The following is a 22,123-nucleotide window of genomic DNA, read 5'->3' as shown; positions in this document are numbered from 1 at the left end:
AAAAGTTTGTTTGCTGTTTTTTTTCTTCCCCCCAGTGTCCATTGCCTGTACTGGTGTGCATGTGAGTTTAGGAGCCAGCAGTAACAACTCCCATGTCAGCACTCATTCAGCTAATGGTTGTTACTATTTGCTGGTAGAAAAACCTGGAGGTGCGACTGCTAGTGTGCATGTGTGTGTATTGGATGCAAAAAAAGGTGTTTGCGACAGGTAAAAACAAATTAAAAAAAAGTGTGTATACAAAAGTTTGCACCACTGGTTTAATTCCAAATACAAAAAGTGTTGTTTTTTTTTAATACCAGGGGAGTTGAACAAAGCAGAAAACTAATATTTACTGCTTATAAATGGACAGTGTCTTCTCAAAGGGGAGGAAATCACAGACAGGCAACTGATGATGGGGGGGAAAAAAAGAGGGAGGAATAATATTTAGTTAGGAAGCGGTGTGTAGGCCTGACAGCGATGCTGACACAAGAGATTCGAAAAACACTTTCACTGCTGGCTTAGCAAGATGAGAAAACAAGGGAGGTGGGGCAGCGTAGAGTAGGAAGAAAAATTAAAAACGGCAAGATGAAACTCAGAGATGAAGCAAAAACAATAAAAAAAAGAAAAAGTGAGGAACAACACGAGGAGGGGCGGAGGGCAAGTCAGACAAGAAATTAAATCAACCTTTTTCCTCCTTAATTTAATTTCCATCCCATTGTCGACACTGTAATAAAACACTAAGAATGTGGCTGTTCTCCCCCCACTTCTTGATGTTCCTTCAACTGCGTGTCAGTGAAGTTTTCTGAATTACAGAGCCTTTCTACTGAGACGGGAGGAAAATTTAGTTGATCACACATGCAGACGAAGGTAAGCTGGACGGAAGGGGAAGAGAAGCGCCGTATTGAACTGGGAGGATGAACGTCATCGGTGTTGGCTTAGATGCTTTGGAGTCAGATTGGGTGTCAATATGGGTTAAAGATCAAAGGAGAGGAAGGAAGCAAATCTGCTCCAATAGTTCGTCTGAGAAGCACTTGGTGCTCACAGATGTAAACCGAAATTTAATGAGGCGACATCGTCTAAAACTCAGCACAGACAATGAGCACTGAGCGGTATCTACTGCTGAAGATGTAATTGGTAGATATCGTGGCCACCTGCTGGAGTGAAAACAGAGCTGAAACATTTAAAATCTTCATTTAAATTAATTTGCAGTGAAATCTACTCAGAAATGACATTCACTCCCCATAATTTACTGACTGCGACTCTCCAGTCTCTTTGGTTAGAGCTGCTTTCTCGAGGCAAGAGGCAAAAATCTTTCACAGTGGTTCAAAATGATCTTTTTCTGTTTCCTGTGTGGCACCATCCTCTCTGTGTGGTTACAAACAGATCTTATCGGACTTATCTAAAGTCTAAACATTCACAGTCTCTTGGAAAGTAGTCCAAGTTACAGTGAATGTTTTGCAATTTGATAAAAATTTCCAAATATCGTTCTATACGGAGAGCGAAAAGGTTAGGCTTTTTCTTCATTCATTCTCAATAAAGAGCCAAAATGGCTTCTTAAAAGAAAATAGTTTTCTCCAGACTTCTGGAGTAGTGGATCTCTGCAGCTCCTCCACAGTCAGCGTGGTGGCTCCTCTGATCCATGATGTCCTTTACTTTAAGCCCAGCAGTTTAAATAAATCTGGTAAACGGCTTCAAACCCATGTGTTTGTATTTTTACTTCTACCTTACTGTTATGCAGTGTGTTGTGTTGATCTAATTGTCAAAATCCCAACAAAATGCAGTAAAGTTTGTAACTGTAAGGTAATAAAATCAGATGTACAGAGTATGAATATTTCTGAAAGGCCATGCAGAGGATCTCCTGGTTCTTTATCGTTTGTTTCCATCTACTGCAGAACTAAGTAGATGGTTCTGGGTAATTCAGTGTATTCACAAAAAAATCGCAGCGTTTCACTTCTTTCCACATTTTGTTTTGTTCCAATTTTTTTTAATCCAAATTGTGTTAAATTAATATCTTTCCTCAAAATGTGGGACATTATATAGACAGGTGTTTCAAATCAAGTCCAATCAACTGCATTTACCACAAGCTGACTCCATTTAAGATGTTGAAGCATTTTCAGGACAATCAGTGGAATCAGGCTGAAAAAAGCTGGGGATACTTATGTTAATGTGATTTTTTAAAATTATTTTTATTTTTAATAAATGAGCATAAAACTTTATCCCAAATTATCCTAATTGGAGGTTTGTGTGCAGAATGTTGATGAAAGAAGTGACGCGCTGCGACACTTTCACACATTTATTCTTGGAAAAAATTGTAATTCTCCATAACTGTATGAAAAAATATTTACTTACGTTTACTCAAATGTAGGCAAACTTAAACTGTATTTTAGATATTGTAGCAAAGCATCCAAGGTAGCCCTAATCATGATTTTTTTGTTTTGTAAATAGAAGTAGCAACAGGGAGTTTATTTAATACAAAAGTGGTGCATTTCTTCCTTTCCTATTCATCTGAGTGAGGAAATTCAATTGTGCGTGACAAACATTATTAGCTCTCCTCTGTCTAGATCGCCATGATTACTTCACACAAAAGCAAGTCAAGTGCAAAAGTACTTTTAGAAACAAACTCCAAGATTAGTTCTCTGATGACTTCCTTCAGCTTTGGTGGGTTTTAGTTCCACATTAAAAAAAGAAGAAGAGTTAAAACCTAAAAAGACACTGCTGATGAATACAGAAGAAACAATTATTTGGATGAGATGAGAAACAAGAAAAGGCAGAATGTTTTCCATTAAAATTAATGAAATCTACAAATTTGAATAGAAAAGCTGGCGCCTCATTTATTAACCAATCAGAAAGAACAAAAAAACAAAAACAAAAAAATTGCAGCAGTTAACTAGGGAATATTAAAAAGAAAAGAAGCTGCAGCAAAACGCGCGAAGGAGGAGGGGGAGAAAAGAAAGAACAGGGATTTCTTTATTTTAAAAGCGAGGAGTCGGAGGGGAAGCAGATGGACCCGAGTTGCCTGGGTGATTCTTGCCTTGTGATGTGTGATGAGGAGACGGCGAAGCGAAGACAAAACGAGAGGAGGCAGCGGCATGAGGAAGAGGAGGAGGAAGGTGGGAACGGTGTGAATGACAACAAAACACAACAGACGAGAAGAAGCAGGCAGACGGAGGAGAGGGAAATGATGGAGGACGTGTGAATGGACACATTTACAAACACAGACACGTCTGTGTGTGTGTGTGTGTGTGTGTGTGTGTGTGTGTGTGTGTGTGTGTGTGTGTGCGCGCAAACATCAGTGCAGATGTGGAGCAGCTGGAGACGGAGTGATTTTTGGGAGATGTGGTCGGTTTGCCCAGATGGTTTATGGGTCGTTGCAATAGAAGCTTTATGAGTAGAAAAGAATCTCCAAACACAGAACTAGTCTGGACAGAAAAGCCTCCGACTGTTGGGTCCGAAGGGGTTACACAAGGTCAGAGGAGGCGGAAAAATCAAAACATGGCATAGAAGATGCTTTTATTTTTAAAGATTTTATCCTAGATTCCCCTCCAACATTTCTGTTTCATAAAAATAGATCTGTTTTTTTTTTTTTCATTAGTTGAGAAATTTCATGAATTATGTAGAAATGTCCACATGGGGCGGCGACTGACGGGGTGCTGCTTTTGTGAAAACTGTCCAACAACAAGAAGACAGGAAATGAGTTCATCTCTAAAATGGCAGCAAGAGAGAAACTTCACTTACACTGCCTTGCAAATGTGTTTCTCGAGCTTTTGTTTGTTTTTTTGTATGTTTTGTCAAGTTATAACCACAAAACTCAATGTATTTTATCAGGATTTCAAGCGGCGGAGCAACACAAGGCAGTTTGTAATTTTATTGTGAAAGGACAAAGATACATGGTTTGGTTCCAAAGTTATGGTTTCACCAACTCAGATTTAAGACTTTTACGATTCTCTCTACAGCCTTAACCCCAGGCTGCCTTATGCAACCTATCCTGGTACGGGTTGGCAGTAGAAGTGAGCCAACAGGAAAGACGAACGCTGATAGACACAATAAACTTAGCTAGCTAACTAGTTAGCTATGGTTTATTAGCCGGTAACACGACTCAAACTCTTCACTGACAGTAAAGTCCCTTAAAAAAAATAAATCACATAGGATATGAATGCCAGGACAGAATATAAGACCTTTTGTTAACTTACTTAAGGTCACCTTACATCTTTTAAAGACATTTTTCTTTTGGATGTGCAGACACCCTGCAAAGTTGTCCAACAAAATACAGTTTCACCTCAAAGTGTTTTAGGTTATTTCTCTGCCAGATTTTCACACAAAGACCAAAATGTTTGCCAAATTAGTGGGACGTGTCCCGGAAAGGCAATGTTTAAGGCTCAACTAGATCTAGGTCTGGAGTTTGACTAGATCGTCTACAACACGACTATGGAAACGGTTGGTTCAGGTTGATGTACAGTATTAGCTTCCCTTCCCTGATGTTCGTAATAAATCTTCTGGCGGATTTATTATGCATAAGCAGTTATGGTCTGCTTTGTGGTGGCAGGTTACACAACATCCACGCAAACTGAAGTTGCAGTTGGTGTATGTGACGTGATAAAATTGAAAGAAGTTTCAAAAGCACAACAAAAGCAGATCCTCACCTGTGAATTGGGAAAATGGTTAAACAAAGTTGCACAATGGTTACAAAATGATCTAATCTGAAGGTCTAACAGTTGAAAAAATAATGCAGGATGTCCCAGTTTTAGAGCTCAAAGAAAGATTGGTTATGAGAGCATAAAATAAAGTAAGCCAGAAGGAGGAAATGTAAGAGAAATTCTGCTGAATTTGAAGTTTGCCGATACCAAGACCTTGTGGTTTCCGTCTCTGTGGCAGAGGTCATCATTAGAAAACAAACCAAAAAAATAAAATACCACAACATAAAGCAGAGTTAGAAAGCAAAAAAACAAAAAAAAAAAAAAAAAAAAAAACTAAAGCCAATCCCCAGAGCAGAACAGACACAGATTGCTGAAACTAATCAGAGGGTTAGTCCAGAGCGCGCCGCCATCAAAGCCAAGGGGTTTTAGTCACTTCCCTGTCCGGACAGTCGGACAGAGCGAGGGGCTGTTTACCGGCTGCAGGTTGTGGGCCGTTGTTACTGGGTGTGGACTTATTCCCGAACACGGCATCAAAATCTACAGTCATGGCCGGGGTGGTCTGCTGCAGCGGCTGGCTCTCCAGTCCTGAGGAATGCAGTTAAATACGACTGAGTGAGGCTGATCTGGACGAGCTTCATCCCACAAACCTTCACTGAAGGACGCTGCGGGAGACGCAACCAGGAAGGGTTTTGCAGGGAAACACAGTTGTGGCTTCGCTGTGTGGAGGATTCCCAAACCTCCTGCTAATCTAATCCCGTTAGATTTAGGAACCTGGTCGCCGTTCTTCCGCCGTCGTGGCTTTGTAATTTAGGATTCTGTGCAGGCTGCTGAAGGTTTCAAAGCAAAGCTTGTTCATGAGGAAACGTAGTGATGCACCTGAGTGCGTGTTCACTGTCGGGAGAAATGTCATTATCTGAACAGAACGCCGCACAACAACAAAGGAGATACTTGTGAATCTCCCAGGGAAAGAATAAAACTTTTATTGAACAGCACTGTCTGACATTTTCTTTTGCGTATGTGTAAAAACTCTTATTTTAATGTCGTCGCACCAACAAACCGGGTTCAGTCACAGGATTCTTTAAACTTATTATGAATTCTGAATTTATGATTATGAAAATAATGGATGGATGAAATGATGGATGGATGATAGCTGTGAATGAATTTTGCTGGACGATAAATTGTCCCAGAAATTACTGCGATAAGTGATAATATTGTTCTTTTGAGGCAATTTTCAAGTAATATAATGGGAATGGCATAATAATAATAATAATAATAATAATAATAACAACGCACATTCTCAAAAATCAGTAAACTTTTAACAAAAAGAACTGAAAGACATTTTAAATATTCAAAATAAATGAACAAAAACAACAGAAACAAGAAATAAAACGGATCATTAAGTCTGTAAACAAAATTATCCTTTAAAAAACAAATGAATATTTGAGACCAAAGGCACCAGACTGAAAACTTTTATTAATCAGTTTTTGGTAGAAAGAGAAAAACGATAAATGACCCAAATTAAAACGATTGAGCTCGTTTTAATTAGTCATGCGATTAACTGACTTATTGATTATTGCAACAGGCCTGTGGATGCATAAAATATCAGAGACGAAAGGATGAACATATAAATGAATAAAAAATAGGTGGGTGAATGGAAAAAAGAGATTGATGGATGGATGCAATAGTAGACGGATGGCATAAATATTGATCAGTGAAAGGAAATGCTGATATTTTCTCCTCTTATTGACTTATTCCATGTGTCTTTAGGGAAGGAAACATCTCTAATCAAATCCCAGACGGTATAGGAACCCTGAGATCAATAAACCATCAATAAAATGTTTAGAGGAGATAATGTGCCCTTCCTTAAAGTTGGATGACAAAACAGCTGACGGCCCAGCAATATAACAATGCAGCTCCTGCACGTTTTAACAAATCAGTGTATTTACAGGAACTGATCCCCTGAGCAGCAGTTTGATTAAACAGTGCTCTCTGTTGTGTCGTCGTAGAGAAAAACAACAGTGGACTGGAACAGAAGCTGTGAAGTCAGACCCACCGATGACGACGACGACAACCGCCGCTGTCGCTCACAAGCAACTCCGGCTTTGAAATCTGGCCGAGCGAATTTACCAAACGGCTCCGGCGGTAATCCTGCGACACAAAGCCTTTAATACTCCACACCGCCAGAGCTTCCAGATGCATCACTGTGCTACACTTTGATTCAAGATGGCTGATAGCGAGCTGAAAATGTCAGCTCAGAAACACGCGGGTCACAGCTAATACACGCCCGGGTTTCAGTGGAGAACGACACGAAAACCCACGATTGGTTCCTTGCGCCATTTTGAAGTGTGGAACCGCAATCGCAGGAGTCATTATTACAAAGCCAAGCGCGCTTATTTTAAAGGAAACGGTCGAATCTTTTTTGTCTTGGGGTGTCGATAAATACAGGAGGGAGATGAAAGCTTACCTCCCCAGGCACTGTTGGCGTTGGAGATGGAAGGAGTGCTCTGCACGGCGGGGATGAAGGCCGGCTGAAGATCAAACAGGTCGCTGTTCAGGTTGGGGACGCTGAGGAGCAAACCGGAGGGGGAGGGAGAGGTGAGGAAGTGAGAAAGTGAAAGGACAGAAAAAAAACAATAAATCAAGATATCAACCACAAAAAAAAAAAAAAAAAAACGTGTGGAGAAATGAAAGGAGACACAGAGAGAGTATTAATATTTAATCAACTGAGCATAAATAGCTAAAGTCGCCACTAAAAACGTTCGTTTGTCACAGATCAAGATTAATCCCCGCTCTCTGCAGGGCTATAAAATCTTCCCCCCCCCGAGCAATAAAGCAGTTAGCGGCAGTAAATTCACAGTGTGTATATTTTGCTCCGATTATTAAATCCAAATACTTTATCCATTTCCTGGGAAGAAGTTGGGGAAAGATTTCTGGGCTCCAGAACGAAAACTGACATGCATCTCGTCTCAGGGTTCGGAGTTTTGCTGATAAACACTGAACCGTGAAGACGGCTTGCAGGACTTTTTTTAAACATCGTATGAAGAACATTTTCTTCTCTTGGTAAATAATGAGATCCCGACCCCTATAAGTTTACAGGACAACATCAAACCACAAAAAGCTAGTTTGATGTGGTGATTCAGTTCAAAAAGTAAAAAAATCCTATTTTTATGTATAGAGAGTGACACACTTCTATTCATTTATATGAAGGCAAGCCACAAAGGTTTATTGCTTAGTTGCCTGCAGAGTGCTGTTTCCAAGCATCCTGAGGGAAAGCTAAGTGGAAGGAAAACGTCTGGCAGATACAGGTACATCAAACTTAATTTCATTTGACTTTTAATTTCATTCACTTATTATGAATATAAACTTATAAAGTCTGACATGAATAGGGATTCATGTCAATATTAGCTATTCAACTTAAAAGACTATTACAGACATATTTCAAATTCTCTTTAAGAAGCTCCAGCTCTTTTGGCCTTCAGGAAGTCATCACAACATGGCTCCTCTATTAACCCTTTAACAACATTTTTACCAGTGCTGCACTGAGAAGGAGCTCATATAATGAGTTTAGCAGATGAGCAGTTCCACCAGGTGTTTGCTAATTGCTGCTGGCTAGTCTGAAGGAGCTGAGTGGGGAAGTTGTGTCGAAGTGCTGCTCTTTAACGCGGAAGTTCACCATCTTGGCAACTGCAGCTCCAGGTATGTTTATAATGAGGAATAACATAACATGATTTAAAACTCAAAAAAGTCAATTTTACATACTGCACTGTTAAAATATTGCCATGTGTTATAAACCTAAATGAATTTCAGATTTTAATATAATTACTGAAATGACAGGACTTTGATTTTATTATAACTTGTAGAGATGCACCTGAATATCCAGAACGGGCGACTCAGACACTTTGCAGATGGATAACACAAAAACAGTCCACAAAAACGTTCCTTCTGATTTTTATAAGGCGTTTCTGTGGTTCATTATGTCAAATCTAGACTGCAGAAAAGATGGCAGCAGATTCCTGATCTGGACTTTTTTTTTTTTCTACTTAAACAACCCAAACCGGGATGAAAAACTGCTGCTCATCTGTTGAATTCCTGAACGCATTCCTTTAGAAATATTTGGGTCAACGTCTACCATGACGGATGCTTAACGGCGTGAGCAGATTTCTGACCGTGTCTGCTTAGGTTTGTGCACCTGTTTGCATTCAGCACGGAGCCAAACAACTCCGGGGTGTGTGAGATGTGGTTGTTGTTGTTGGCGCTGCCGACCGACTGGCTGCTGGGGGAGGCGGAGGGTGGAGTCTGCATGCTGATCTCCTTCAGCCGCTGGTCCTGGAAAGAAAAAAAACAAAAAAAAAAAGACAGATGTCAAACATGAGAGAAATGAGGACCCTAGCACAGCTTGAGGAGAGACTAGGCTGTTCTGGATTCATTTGAAAATGGGTACAGAGACAAATAAATAGTTTTTAACAGGCTAAGAAGTCAAATTTAAGACTTTAAGACCTTCTTAATAAAAACAACTTGATTGAAATTTCAGATAAAAAAACTAAATATTGGGGATGGTTGACCCCTGTGGGACTTGCATGATGAGGAAAAGCATTGCTAGGTAGATAACTGGCTAGCTAGCTACTTTTCACTGGTTATTGACTCAGCATGAGAGTGGTCATTCTATTTATCAAGTTGTGTTTTACATATTTTATGTTATCGTTTGATTTATTTTGTTATTTTTATATGATTATTGTTCAGCGCTTTGGCCAGTTTTACCGTTTCAAAAAATGCTTATAAATAAAGTTGTCTTGGCTAGCTAGCAAGGCTCTATTTGCCCTTGCTAATATATCCTTGCTGTTTGTGTCTAGAAAGAGAGAAGGGCTTGACAAACAGCTAGCTAGCATCTGGTAAATAGCAGCAAATATACCCTTGCTAGTTAACTAATATAGCCTCGTCCTTGCTAGCAAGGCCAAATTTACCCTTGCTAGGACAGCTAGCTAGTAATTGCATATTTGCTGCTAGTAACCAGTAGCCTGAACCACCTGAAGCCACAGAACACAACAAAGATTTTGGCACAAGACTCAAACTTAAGCCTGACAGAAAAGTCCCATGAAAAAAAAAAAAAAAAAAACTACATAAAACAAGAACATGCGAGATTAAACAGTCCTGTCACTGTTAAGACCTGAGATTAACGTATTTAAGGCATACATTATATTAATGAATTTAAGGCTTTATAGAATGCGTGGACACCCTGTGTAATCCAACAGTAACAACTCATCTGAGTCAAAGTGGGCAGATGATATTGTCAGACATTGATGCCTTGCAATGCAGACACACAATGTAAAACGCTAGACAGCTTTCTTTGGGTACAAGTTTGGCTTTTAGTATTCCTACAAAAGCCCAGAAGCAGTCCCAAAGGTTTCTAGAAATGCTGCTATCAGGGGTTGGGATTCAGAATACAGGGATTTTAAAACTAATTAGTCCTTTTTTAAAAAAAATAATTCACAGTGAGTACATGGACCTTCCTAGTTCTTTTCATGTTGTATCTGACCCGGTTCTGTCAAGACCCAGGTGCTGCTGAGAACAGGGTTTGCTTCTCTCTAGTGACATATACACAAATCAGCAAAGCCCGTCCACAGCTACAAGAACAACAAAAAAACTAAACATTCTGCATTTTAATATAAGCTTTATTCTCGTTGTGCTGAGTCAAAGTGATGGAAGTCAATAGATGTGAAGAATGACGTGACAAAAACAGCAGGGGTCGTTTCCAATAGGCTCAAACTGCAGCAGAACGCTGCTGGCGTCTGCAAGACGGCCGGGGAAACGATTGGAAGCTTCTGGACTGATCTCAGGAAAAAGACATGGCGAAGAAAACAGTGGGAAAATATCAAAATGTTATGCAACTTTCTAGTCTGAGATCAGCACTTCTATCAAGCCATAATCTACATTTGTGATGCGTCTGGTTTTAGAGTATTAACCTATGGGTTGAATGTGAATGGTGAGGTAAGGCAGGGTAAGGTCTTTAACATAATATGAGCAACAAATGCAAATTCACTCATTCACAATTTTTCTGACCAATCACTGCAACTTGGCTGAATTTTGACCGATCCACACGGTGTCCTATAATTTAACTTCCTGTTTGATGACATTTCTTGAAAGGCGAGCGAGCAAGATGAAAGCGGGTGTGTTTTTATGTTCTGTAGGATTTCCTTCTACTGTTTATGCAACTCATGTTAACTTGAATAATAAATATGAAATAATTTTTTTTCACTTTGATAACTTCTCAAGACATTATTTGTGATATTACAAGAAAGTACTTGGAAGTGTTATTTGTACTTTAACTATTAACCTTGTCAAAATCCTGTCCTTTTGTTTTTGTTTTTTGGGAGGAAGGTTATTTGCAACTATTTCAACGTTCTTGTTGAAATTGTTATGGTAAAAATAAAGCTGAAAAAAGGCAACTTTTAAAAAAAGATGATGCAAAAAGTAAATTTTTGCATCCTTCTAACATCCTGGAAGGACTGAATAATTCACAAGGACTTTAGATTTTAACATCAAGCAATGAAACAATTTAATTTGGCAATTTAAGTATTGTAAAGATATTTAAAATAAATAGTCAAACTTGTTGTATTGCATCATCTCTTCCCTAATCTCTCATTTTCTTGCTGTATTTCATGCACTGTCGGGGTATCTAACACACCAGACCTTTTAATTTGCCCTGCAGAAATCAATGCACTAGTTTTTTTTAAAGTTTTTTTTCCTGTCAGGGAATTCACTGTGGGAGATTCCCCTCCCTTCCCCCCCCCAAAAAAACAAAAAAAAACAAAAAAAACTTACTGTTTGCCCAGCGAATGAGGCAATTTCCAGTAGAGCAGTCAGGCTGGTTATTGGTATGGATGACTGCAGTCGGAGTGAAAACACAGCTCCTCAAAAAAGCGCCTTTATGTGGCTTATTTACACAAGGCCAGACGGAGGTTTTAATTCAGTGCACAACTTTAAGGTGAAGAAATGTTCCAAGTCACCTTACAACCTCTGCCGCCTTTAAAAGGATCCAGAGCGGATTAATAAAACAGAATCTCCTGCTGTACCAGCCTTCTCCTCATTTCTATTCCGACAGAGTAGTGAGGGAAGGGAAAAAGAAAAAAGAAAAAAGCAGCCAACTGCTGGTATTGTTTGGTCTGAAGCCCCAGCTGGACAGTAGCTGAGAGTGGAAGTGTTTTTGTATGTGCGCGTTGAACCCATATGGACACCAGAGAGTGCAGACAGCTGGACTGGAAGGTTTTGGATGACCCCTCCTGACCTCTCTTCAGCTCTCTTATTGAACTATGTTCTCACTTAATCTCACCTCTTCTTTCTAAATTAGAAAAAAAAAAAAAACAACAAACAAAAAAAAGAAAAGAAAAGAAAAACAACTCACTGCATCTCGATAGAAGCGGGACAAACCAAGGGCACAGAGTAAACAGAAATATAATCCAATCAAACGCACCAAGACAGTGAGGCAATGCTAACTGTGCATAATCTCACATGATTCGTACACACAAGAGGCTTGTAGGGGGTTTACACAGACAGAGGGGCAGCGCTACTAAACAAACTGCAACATTTTCTTACGAGGTGTAAGCGAGCTACTTGTGAAACAAAGCTTGTGTACACACACACACACACAGACGCACGCACGCACACACACACACCAGATGCTGCTATGTGTGCCTGAATTGTAGTTCCCACTGAGCTCTCAGTCAATTACAGTTTGCTGCAAGGCAGGACTCCCAGGGCTGGAGTGAAAAATGCCAACACATTTTATACTTGACTTTTCAATTGTGTGGCCCCACTACCGCTGAAGCCTTTTGGCCTTTATTTTTCAACTGAAGTTGAGATGTCAAAGATGGGGGGGCGGTGGGGAACCACTGGCATTCCTGGCGCGGCGTATCACCTGGTGTGATGTGTTGTGCCAATTGAAGCCACGATGTGGAAATGTTTGCAGGTTTGTACTGATTGTTCCAACTTCTGCATCGACATCTTCTCTTACGCAGTTTAACGATATCGTACAGCTCTGTTCTCATTTTCCTTAACAAGATGGCCGCCATGTCAAATTCTGCTAGCGGAAGCTGACCAAAGCATGCTGTTTGGGTACTCACAGTAATTACAGTAATTGATTTTAATCTTCTGTAACAAACAGGAACTTCTTTGTGTCAGTAGGTAACTTCTCAATGGAACGAGCAGAAGTCACATGTGGTGTACCACAAGGTTCAATCCTAGGACAACTTCCTGTTTAACATCTACATGGCTCCCGCTAGCTCAGGTTAGGCCTGTCGCAATAATTTTGCTGGACATTAACTTTTCTTGGAAGTTATTGTAATAAACGATAATATTGTTGTTTTGAAACCATGATCAATGATAATGGCATAATAACGCAAGAACACATTGTCAAAGATGAATACATGTTAAATTCTAATGCATATTTAACACTGGAGGTGGAATACATTTTAAACATCCAAAATAAAAAAACAACAAATAAAATTAATGATGACGTCTCTGCAAACAAAGTTGTCCTTCAAAAAAAGGGGCTAGAAAGGCTAACTGAAGTTATCATCTTTGGAGCTACAGAGAAATGATCTTGAATCAGCGCATAGCTTCAGTTTTTACAGCTAAATATTAGTGATCGGGTCTGAAATCTGGGTGTAGCGTTTGACTCTGACCTGAACCTTCAGAGCCACATAAAGACAGTTACAAATTCAGCCTTCTATCACCTGAAGAATAACATACGATTAAAGGACTTATGTCCCAAGAAGATGTCAAGAAACTCATCCAATAATTCTGGTGCGACCCGGCCCAAATTTCGAGTTGGAGTCTGGTCATAAATCTAAGCTCCAGATGAAACTAAAAAGTGAGCCGAATAACACTGAAGTAGAAGTTGCGGATGCAAAAAGTTAACCATATCAAGAATAAATAAACGTGGTTTTATGAGCATTTTTCCTCAAGGTTCAAGCATGTTTTATAAATAAAGCTCATTCTGAAGCTCAGAACATTTTCAACATCATATTTAATCCATTTCAACTAAAAATACATTTTTCACCCCGGTGGAAAACTGCTTGTATTTAACTCTGCATTTTTAATCATCTGCAGATGCGAGGATGGATCTGAAACCTTTTTTAGAGTGGAAACTACATCCTGTCCACAAAGTCTAAAACAAATCCTACAAATAAGAACTCCTATGGCATTTAATAACTTCAAATGTGAAGCTATCCAAGTTTCATTAGGACATTCTTAATTTTTAGAACATGCCTACTTTCCTATACATATTCACTCCTGGGAAGTTTAATACTTTTACGGTTAGTACGTCTGTATGCGTTCACAGTTCAGCTCAGTCTCTGTTCTAGATAACATGTATACTTTATATACGCATGCCCAAAATGAATCCATCTTAAAACTATCGTAGCTAAGAACTGGATTAAAATTATACACAGCCTTTTGTGTCTTAAGAAGCAGCTGCACAGAACTCAATGAACTAGTTGCAAAGACGCCACTTGAAGTCACTTGAGAAAGGACAGATCAGTCTGTACTCAACCTCCTTCTGAGAGCCTCTTGGCTGCTTCATCTCACAGACCAAATGCCTCCTTCAGAGGTGACGGGGTCTGAAATCTCACCTTGAGAGCCTGCAGCCGGGCCTGCTCCTCCTCCAAGGCCTGCTGCTTCTCCTTCTCATCCATGCGGCTGAAGGACATGCCGGTGGAGGACAGAGACGAGACAGCACTCGACAAGGTAGACGCTCTGGAAAAAAAAAAAAAAAACAAACAAAAAAGAAAACAAGGAAGTTTGACCATGTTTCATTAAAAAAATTAAAAATAAAAATTCCCTGAATGTTTCTGGTCTAGTTTCCATCTGAAATGTTTTAGTACACTTGATATAACTCATAAGTAACTTTTCAGCTCGTTTAAGTCAACAGTTACTTAATATTGATGAAAAAGTACTAATTCCATGGGTGGACATTTTTTTCCCATGTTACAAGTGAAAAACTTTTTCATCAATATTGAGAAATTATTGACTTAAAACAAGATCCTATTTCGTGCTGAAAAGTGACTTCTAAGACAGTTTTGTTTGTTTCAAGTGTACCAAGAGACTAGTAGGCTTGTCATAACAAATTTTGCTGGACAATAAATCGTCCCAAAAGTTATTGCGATAAACGATAATATTGCTGTTTGAAACCATTTTCAAGTAATATAATGGTAATGGCATAAAAATGCAAGAAAAGACTCTGAAAGATCAATAAACTTTAAATACTAATGAACATTTAACACTGGAACTCAAAAAAAAATCTACTATGAAGATCGTAAATGAAATTGTGTTTCAAAAAAAAAAAAAGGGCTAGTTGAGACCAAAGCACCAGACTGAAGATTTTGTCATTGAGTTTTTGGTAGAAAAAGAGAACGAAAAGAGAAATGGATATTCAATAGTTCATTTTATCACACGATTAATTGATTTATTGCGACAGGCCTAGAAACTAAACCAAAATTTCCTCGAGTTTTAAATCTACTCCGGTGCTTTGCGGCTGAAACGCGTACCTTGTGTCCGCATTCAACTCCTTCGTCTTCTTGCCCTCCAGAGAGGCAAGGTGCTGCTCCAAAGCCTCCAGGAGGCTGCTGGGGGCCTGAGAAACAAAACAGAGGAGTTCACCCATCTGCAGCAGCTTCTGGGGAACACTGCTGTCTCTCCCTCACTCTTTCTCAAAATGCACAAAAAAAGGAAGAAAATCCCACCCACACACTCCCAGAGTTGTGCTCACACAAACACAGCACCCAGAGTTAGTCGGCCTCTCAGGAAGGTAACGGAGTGCATCAGGCTCCAAGAATAGCCATGGCAACATGCAGCAAACACTCACATTGTTAGCAGGAGAACAAAGGAGGAGGTAGAGAAACAAAGAGTGAGGAAAAAGGTGGGGAGTAAAAGGAGGTAGTACGGGTTTTTTTCCTTCTCCTTTACTTCACCATCAGAAGGCGACGATACCTACAGCAAACCTTTTCTTCCTCTCTGTTTTGCTTCTGTTTTTGTTGATTGATCTGCATTTAGTTTCAAAATGCTCACTCTTTTCACCTGTTGTACTTGGAAACTAGCATTCCCTCACTTTATCTAATTGCCTGTCAAGAAAGAAAAAAAAAATCCCCAACAGATGCAGTGAGGGGAATCTAAACAGCTCCCATCACTGCACACGACTCAATCAAAATCAGCCGGCGAACGGGTTTACTGAGAATCGTTGCTATGGAGCTGTAGATAAGACTCAGGTGGAGAGCTCACACTGCCAGGCAAACTACCCTGTGGTTGTTAGATGCTTCATTAGCGGACAAAAGACAAAAAGAGAAAAATCAGAGGAAAAAAATGAATTCACTGTGTTGGGAAAGGAAGGCAGCTAAGGAGCTGGGTTATGGTTTGGCTGAAAAAAAAAAGAAAAAAATGTACAAGGGAAATTCTCCCACCGCCCAAATATGACAACGTCATGTCTGCCTCTGTGTCCACAAGAATGTTGCTGGCAGCGATGTGGACCTGCACGCAAATGCATACAGTGCTCAGAGGTCTCTGGCTGGCGAGGTGATGGGAGCCTGCCAAAAACGGCGCCCGGTTGTTAAAGAGACAGCGGCGTGAGCTAGAAGAGGTCAACCGGTCCGAATAGGTAAAAATAAACAAAAGCTTTTTTTTGTTTTTTTACTAATTTTATTTCAAGTGAAAATATTATAGTACTTGTACAGAAATTCACTTTAATATTTTTTATTTAAAAGCAACAGTTTAATTCATAGTGAAGCAGAAACACGAGAGTAAAAACTGTTGCATAACAGGAAGTTTACTTGGTGCCATTTTGATTTCCATAGACAAAAACAAGCTAATTTTAGCTGGTTTAATGGTCACCAAGGGTCCAGAGCCACAAGTTGTTCTTTGGACCTTCCACAATGGCTCTTAAAGGTGCAGTATGTAACTTATAAAAGAATATGTTTTCTACATATTTGTTAAAATTGTCACCGTATTGTGATAGTTTGCTACCACACAGATAATCTGTGAAAAGACTGACCTTCTCCACCTCCTTTCTCTACTGCTGTGTGAGGAAATGCACCGCTCCTGAACAAATCAACCAATCAGAGCCAGGAGGCAGGTCTCAACGCCATCACTCAGCCTCATGAACTCGATGCTAAATGTGCTAAAGGCAGAGAAACAAATTACCGTTACAGAAAAAACGTTTCTCCACCATCATTGGTGGCCATGCCAACTACTGGATAATCAGATTGTGATTGACAGCGCTAAGACCCGCCCTCTGGTTCTGATTGGTTGTTTCTAGTTAACACTATAAACACCGGCAGAAGAGCTCAATTTTTATTTATTTATTTTTTTACACATCATCTGTCTCATACCAAACTGTTATAACAGTGACATGGTAATGTAGTGCAGCTTCAATAAGTTTAGCTAAAAGTAATTTAGAAAGAAAAATGGGTAATATTTCTAAATTTAGATCCAATAACAGACTTCATTTTTCCAGTTTATTTCTGCAATATCTGAACCGAATTTCCATAAAGAACAACACTAAAAGTACAAGTAATATGCTTTTAAATCTGATTTTCTTGCCATTAGAGTTGGACTATGTGTGCTTCAAATAACATTTCCTTTAGTATATACTTATCAAAAATTACAACCTGTCATTTTTCTGAATGTTGTGCAACATCAACATCTCTAAACGAGTTTTTATTTGGCCAGATTGAGAGTACAAATGGCTGTTTAAGTTGTAAAGGTCGTACATCCTTGATTTATTACAATGATGATTTCAGATTTATGTAATATATTCTGTAATATATCACTGAAGTGAAAAAGAAAATAAATAGTTCAGAGTTTTATTTATGTACCTGTCTCTTAGCCCCTCACATTTCAGAAATACTAATTTAAATTGACCCAAATAAAACCTACGCATACTTTCGGGTAAAATTAAATTTGCTTCGACAGTGCATAACGGAAAATATCCTTTAAAATCCTCATATATAAATCACCTCACCAGACACTGACCAATGCTTAGCCAGTGCTGTATGCTTAACTTTTGGAAGGCATGAATAAAAGTCACAAGACAATAACTGCGCCGTAATAACCAGGCCATTCACTATTCTTGTCAAGCACACTGAAGCAGCGCTGTCGTGCATGACAAACACGATATGAACACCGTGTAAGGAGGAGGATGGAATTTAGATGAGTGACGAGGGGAAAAAAAAAAAGAAGAAAAACAAGCCTCTTTCTGCAGAGACTTCTTCATGCAGATGAAGATGGAGGGGCGCAGGAGTGAAGCCTCATTTCCTATTCATGAGCTTCCGTGGCCTTTTGCCGTCTGTGTCACACCTGCCGGAGTGGGTGAGTGCAAGTGTGTGTGTGTGTGTGTGTGTGTGTGTGTGTGACAGAGACAGCTACAAGCAATACACCTGATGCCAACACACACGTATTAACTGAGTCGGCCATTGTACAGTAGAGAGAGAGACCAAAAAAAAAAAAAGAAAGAAAAAAAGGGGGATTGTCATGCCTGTAAATGCTCAAGCTATTGTATGTATGCTTGCACACTCAAGTAGAGCCACTATGATCCTCATGCAGGTTCTTAAAGGAAAATTCCACTAGATTTACACCTGGGCGCTATTATTTCTCATCTTTTGGTGATTTAGTGTCAAGACTCGTCAGAATGCTAAAGGGACTGGATTTATATAGAGCACAATCACACATATGCACACATTCATACAGCATTATGCAGATCTGTACTTAGGGTAAAGTGAAACCTGCAATCAGACTCACAACTTTTAGATAGTAAATAACTTATCTTCCAGGTGAGCCTCCGTTGCACCTAAATGTTTTATTCCTCTAGTTTACAGCTGGTAGTTTGGTCAAACATTGTGTTTAGAGAAACCGATGGAAACAGGAAGAAGCTGAGAGAAATTGGTGAAGAACAGAATCCAGAGTTACTGTGTATCCAATCAGTACAAAGCTTTATTTTCCACTATCACTTCCCAATCTATGGTAGACGTTTCTACATTGGTCTCGCTTTAAGGAGAGAGGGACGGAGGGAGTTAAAAATAAAGATGGATGGATAAGTAGATGAACAACGATAGATGGACGGAAGGATGGCTGGATTAAATATGGAAAGGAAGAAAGATGTAGGAGATAAAAATATGATGGATGGATGGATGGAATGGTTAAATGGATGAAGTACAGAAGGATGGATGAAAGTGAATGGCTGGATGAAATACTAAGAATGCATGACATGCAGCTGGATGGACAAAATATAGGCGGAGAAAATATTGATGGATAAATTAGAGATGGATGGATTAATAACGATGGACAGATGGATGGATGGATGAAATATGGATGATTGATGACATATGGATAGATGGAAGGAACAGAGATGGATGTTTTGAACAATGTGGGTAAACCGTCTCAGTAAACTCTCATATTTCCTTTACTCCAGTTGACATTTCCATACTTCTCCAGGCTTAAATCAAACTCCAGGCCTTTCCAGGCTGAGTAGGAACCCTTTACAAACTGAGCAGAGAAAACACAGGAAGCAGAACTGAAGGGGATCCTGAACTGGTTAGTGCTCTCAGAAAAACCCTTCTCATTACAGATTAACAGCTGTTGGGGAACAACCACTAAAACATCCCAAAAATAACAAAGTAGAAACCCAAACTGGAAAAACTGGCCTTTTAAGCTTCCCTAGAGTTAAATAACCCTCCATAAAAACAATTCATTTTACAACAGAGGAACAACACAAACCATTCTATGTGGTTTCATCATCATCACTGCTACAACAAAACCAGAACCGACGGGCTTTAAAAGTTTTAAATCTGGAAACAAACCAGCCAAACTGCAAAACACAAATTAGCAAAGCTGCTTCTTAATGTTTACCTTAAGTTATGTAAAAATCCCAAAATCAATAAGAGGCAAAAGGCAAGGACTTTGCCCACCAGCCTGCAGAATGATGGTAAAGCAATAATCAGACAAACTGGCCACAGGATTCTTGCACAATGCTGATTTTAGACCCTGTTAAAAACTAAGATTGGAAAAAATAGGGCCTAGGTTAAAGGCGGAATTTTCCTTTATGGAGGTTGGAGTGGGGAAGCGGTACAGTTTGCAACCCACCACCTACAATGTATGATCCTTTAGTCTTCTGCAACAGAGTGGGAGGGGAGGAAAAACACTCGTTATTGACTGCAAATACAGGATTATTCAACTCTGACCTCAGACAAACCGGCTCTCCTCTGTACACATTAACCAGTCTTTTTTTTCTTTTTTAAAATGTGTGATCAAGGACACGTTTCACTGAGATCTGCAATGTACCAAGAGATTTCTGATTCTTGTACAGAAAAATAAAAGAATCAAAAGGCTACGAATGAATAAACTGTTGCGATAATGATGGCAATACACAAAGTAGTCAGAAAAATTATAGATTTTTTAAACTTCTTCCCCTTTCAATAAAGTTAGTATAAACTCAACCTCTCATATTCAACATATTTTTACCAATAAACTGAGCTGGCTTCTGACTCTCAGAATATAAAGTTAAGAAGTAGGAGGTTTTACCACCTCATATTTAAGACTTTTAAAGACCATTATAAATGGAATTTAAGACTTATATGTCTCCCCAGAAATGAATGGATTTCATTGGCGACAAATTTCTGCCTGTCCATGACAGATGCAAAAAAGCTACCTAGCTAACAGGGTATGTTAGCAGCTAGTTAGCTGTAGCCTCGACCAGAGAACGCAGTGAAGACATCTGAGTGTGACACAAACTTTTGCCTATTGCAAAAGTCACATGAGAAAAACAAAATATATGAACTATTAAATGAACTATATCTAATAATGCTGGCACAACAAAATTTAAGATCAGAGATTAACATATTCAAGGCCAACATAGTTTTTTTAAAAGGAATTTAAGGACTTTTAAATAGTTTTTCTTTTGGATTATTTTGTTTAGGACAGAATTTACAAGCAAAAATAGAAAAAAACAAACAAGTGTGTGCATTATTTTCTAAAACAAAAGTGCAAAACCTTATAATTTGAGAGCAAATCACAGCAAAAATCTTTTTTAGCAGAGTTAAGAAAGTGCATTACAAAAATAAAATAACAGGAAATCTGAAACTAAGGGTTTGCTCTCATCACCCTAATATTGATTCGATACTAAAGCCGACTTATCGATATCAATATCTTTGGATCAATCCGCTCACCTCTAGTAGGAGAATTTCAGCAGATTGCAGGAAGGTGGAACAGTATTGATGTTTTAGAAGTGCTAGACATGCTAGCTGCTAGTAATGTTAATAATATAAACTCAACTGATATTCATTTAGTCTTTTCTTTTTAGAACAAAAATTACCAACACAATGGGAAAATAAAAAGCTCTTGTCACTGTAAAAACAACTTTTATATTATTCTACCAATGATCAGATGTGTTTTCTTTACTCGCCGTGTGTTTGGCGCCCCCCTTTCACTGGGAGTATTATTGACCCAGAACATTCCCAATACTAGGATGTGCATGTGAAGGTCAAACTTCCTGTAGTTACAACAACTTTAAAAATAGGAAGCTTTTGTTTTCAGACATCGTTATAAAACTAAATGTATGATTTTTAAATTGCTGGCTGACAACAAAGGAAATTAATGAGGTCCTTAGAGCAAAGTTTTACATGAATGATTTAAATCAACCAACGATCAATGAACAACACAAATCAATCTCTGGTTGCAGCTTTTTTATGTAACTAGCACACAAAGCCAAGGACTTTTTAAATAAAGATGATTAGAACAAGTTTTAGCACCAAATATTTATCATAACCTGAGAATCTGACCAAGAAAATAAATAATCAAAGTGAGGTAAACAAATACAACATAAAGGGAATAAAAAATAAACCCTGCTTCAAGGAGTTTTGATAAACACTTTCACAGCTGGATAAAAAGCAAATTAAAATATTTTCAGGATTAAAATAACAAATCGCATTCCTTATCCAGGCAGAGATGCTTTTTTTTTTTTACAAAACCTTTTCTTCTGTTCATTATCTTTGTTTTCCTAATTTCAAGGCTAGACTCACTGTGTTCATTTGCCTCAGGTTTTTTTTTTTAAAAAAAACCAAACAAGTCTTTTCATCAATTCTGCTCATGGCATGGGGCCAAACTAACACACCTCAACCTGGATCTATAATAAGAAATTAGGAGGGGAGAGAAAGCAGGAAAGGATATTCAGGCAGATCCAAAAGAGAAGCCTTCAAACATGATGGCTGGTTAAAAAAAAAAAAAAACATGGGCTGGAAGGTGAACAAAAGAGTTCATTGAGAGGGAATACAGATTAAAAAGAAAAGGTGAGTTAGTGGGAACAAAGGAAGCTACACATATTGCTGAAAATATGAAAACAAAAAGGAAGGGAAAGACAGAAAACAGGAGCTGGAGTTGAATAGAGAGGTGGAAGGTGGCATGTACACTGACCTGTGAGAGATCTGGGATGTCACCCTGATCTATTCCAACTTGCTGTCGTCAAAACAAAAAGA

At 38.9% G+C, this 22,123-nt stretch overlaps 1 protein-coding gene across 5 annotated transcripts in view; it reads right to left on the bottom strand.

Moving 5' to 3' along the window:
• Positions 1–22,123, bottom strand: part of LOC103144644 (phosphatidylinositol-binding clathrin assembly protein) — a 99,619-nt gene that overhangs the window by 15,356 nt on the left and 62,140 nt on the right. For 2 of the 5 annotated variants that reach the window (XM_016676217.1, XM_007561721.2), the window contains exons 8-13: positions 22,062–22,103; positions 15,155–15,240; positions 14,240–14,363; positions 8,803–8,939; positions 7,078–7,178; positions 5,088–5,198 (exon numbers count right to left, since the gene is read on the bottom strand). In XM_016676217.1, the coding sequence (XP_016531703.1) occupies positions 5,088–5,198; positions 7,078–7,178; positions 8,803–8,939; positions 14,240–14,363; positions 15,155–15,240; positions 22,062–22,103 (601 nt within the window). Of the gene's footprint in view, positions 1–5,087; positions 5,199–7,077; positions 7,179–8,802; positions 8,940–14,239; positions 14,364–15,154; positions 15,241–19,743; positions 19,765–22,061; positions 22,104–22,123 lie in introns of all 5 variants that reach the window. The other 3 variants (XM_016676218.1, XM_007561723.2, XM_016676216.1) reach the window with 2 other exon arrangements.

This window comes from Poecilia formosa, unplaced genomic scaffold, assembly GCF_000485575.1.
Source record: "Poecilia formosa unplaced genomic scaffold, Poecilia_formosa-5.1.2 Scaffold130, whole genome shotgun sequence".
Taxonomy (NCBI): Eukaryota; Metazoa; Chordata; class Actinopteri; order Cyprinodontiformes; family Poeciliidae; genus Poecilia; species Poecilia formosa.
The sequence above is the reverse complement of the archived record's forward strand: the minus strand, read 5'-3'. Positions and strand labels throughout refer to the sequence as shown.